We start from the raw sequence: 2,500 nt of genomic DNA on the forward strand, positions 1-2,500 counted from the left end.
GTTTACCTCTGCCAACGTGTCCTTCAGAGGATCCTTTGCCGTGTTCACGTCTAGAAGACCGGGAAGACCATCTTTGGAGTCCAAATTGGGAACATCAATCTTGGTAAACTGTTCCTCCGTCTCAATGGAGTTGGACTGGTGCAAATAATGTTTTGAATTTATTGTCTGCAGATCTCAATAGGGTTCAACCGTAGCCATCGTTAACATAATAAAGCCTGACACTAGAACCGTAGCCATCGTAAAGTTATAGCCTGACACTAGAACCGTAGCCATCGTAAAGTTATAGCCTGACACTAGAACCGTAGCCATCGTAAAGATAATATGGCCTGACACTAGAACCGTAGCCATCGTAAAGTTATAGCCTGACACTAGAACCGTAGCCATCGTAAAGTTATAGCCTGACACTAGAACCGTAGTCATCGTAAAGTTATAGCCTGACACTAGAACCGTAGCCATCGTTAACATAATAAAGCCTGACACTAGAACCGTAGCCATCGTAAAGTTATAGCCTGACACTAGAACCGTAGCCATGGTAAAGTTATAGCCTGACACTAGAACCGTAGCCATCGTTAACATAATAAAGCCTGACACTAGAACCGTAGCCATCGTAAAGTTATAGCCTGACACTAGAACCGTAGCCATCGTTGACATAATAAAGCCTGACACTAGAACCGTAGCCATCGTAAAGTTATAGCCTGACACTGACCAAAAAATGACGTCAAAATGCCAGTCTTTCGCCACAAAAGAAAACAAATAGTTCAACCAATGAATTGACTTGTTTCCTTGATATCTACTAACGACAACTCACCAGACGCTACACAAACCAAAAAAATAACGTCAAACTGCCAGTCACAGAGGGTTCTAGTGTCAGGCTATAATAATATGTTAACGATGGTTTCGCTAGAACCCTCTAGGACTTATAGTTTGACGTTATTTTTTTTTAGGTTTTAGCATCATCTAGTGAGTTGTTGTTAGTAGACCTCAAGGAAAAAAGTGATCCCGTTGGTTGAACGAGTGAATACAACTCAAGATTTGTTTTCTTTTGTGGCTAAAGACTTGTCTTTTGACGTCACTTCCCTCGTAATGACGTATAGTAACTGATTCTAAACTATCGGACGCAAATATCTCCATCACCGCCCTTATAAAATACTTCTCCGACGAGCTAAAAGTGTATCCAGAGGAGAAAAACATTATAAATCTGGTCTTGTTTTGACTTTTATACATTCTGATCGCATGACATGTGAAAAAGTTCTAGCCAGCATGAACAATAAAAGGTACCCATTTTATTTGTTTAGAACCCAGCTGGTGGTTGTCGAGCGGACGTGACACCAGACTATTGAATCCTATTAATGCTTAAGAATAGCAATCATTCTGAAATACACTCGTCCTGACTTATTGGCTTATTGCCGTCCGCCTCCTAATAAACCAACTGGGGTGCCTCGACAACTCTAATTCTATTGATGAATTCCCTCTATTGGTCTTTATCAACGTCTACATATATACAGGCCTGACATCCGAACCCACTAATGGGCCTAGTTTAACATTATTGTAATGAACAATATTTTGCGTCATTTTATTATTTTTTTTTAGATTTCCATTACAACAATGAATCCATAAGAAATTGGGTTATCAGACTTGCAAATAACTGCACGCCTGTCTCTATCCTTTGCGAGTGACTGAGGGTCTGCAAGATCTTTTTCCGACTTTAACTCTAATAAAAATTTCCGTCCGGAGCCGTCCAGCGCAGAACGAGGAGCTTTCGGAAGAGCCTCCCTTTCGGACAATTGAAAGCTTCGTACAGCTCTGGGGGCCTCCGGGTGGCTTGAGAATGCTCTAGATGACCTCCGGACGGCTTCCCTAGGCCGCTGGACGGATCCGGATGGCAATTAGTAGGACCGCTCACGATGGCTCTCGGGGCGCTTCAAGTCTGTGTTAATTATTGTGTGAACGAAGTGGTTATTCAGTATTATATACTGAATAGTGCAAAACCACTATTCAGTATCCATAAGGAACTCTTTTCTTTATATACAGAATGCGCTTGGCTAAGAAGCTCATAACATTGCCATCCGGAAGTACTACGGACCAACACACAAAACTGTGTGTATCCATGAACGTTTATCGTCAGGTTAATACAGTTCAGTGAGCATTACTCATAAACGCGGATGGCAAAAAACAATAACAAAGACCTTCGAACTATCTATAGATAGAATGCGCTTGGCCAAGGAGTTCACAACATTGCCATCCGGAAGTATAACGGACCAACACACAAACTCTGTGTAACCATGAACTTTTATAGTCAGGTTAATACAGTTTAGTGAGAACAACTCACAAACGCGGATGGCAAAAACAATAACAAAGACCTGAGTGACGTCATCTTCGAACTATCTATAGATAGAGTGAAAAGTGAGACAAACTCGGTTGCAATGTAAACAAACTGCTGACCTAATAGTGCTAGCCTTGTGTGAGTTGTTGTTGGTCTGGCTTCATAATATTTGTGTTG

At 41.4% G+C, this 2,500-nt stretch overlaps 1 protein-coding gene across 1 annotated transcript in view; it reads right to left on the reverse strand.

The window, feature by feature from the left end:
* Nucleotides 1-2,500, reverse strand: part of LOC144972310 (polycystin-1-like protein 2) — a 43,277-nt gene that overhangs the window by 30,967 nt on the left and 9,810 nt on the right. Inside the window, exon 6 of the mRNA XM_078913398.1 lies at nt 7-135. Within this exon, the coding sequence (XP_078769524.1) occupies nt 7-135 (129 nt within the window). The remainder of the gene's footprint in view (nt 1-6; nt 136-2,500) is intronic.

Source organism: Berghia stephanieae, chromosome 5 (genome assembly GCF_034508935.2).
Source record: "Berghia stephanieae isolate SIO BIC M18660-M18661 chromosome 5, UCSD_Bste_1.3, whole genome shotgun sequence".
Lineage (NCBI taxonomy): Eukaryota > Metazoa > Mollusca > Gastropoda > Nudibranchia > Aeolidiidae > Berghia > Berghia stephanieae.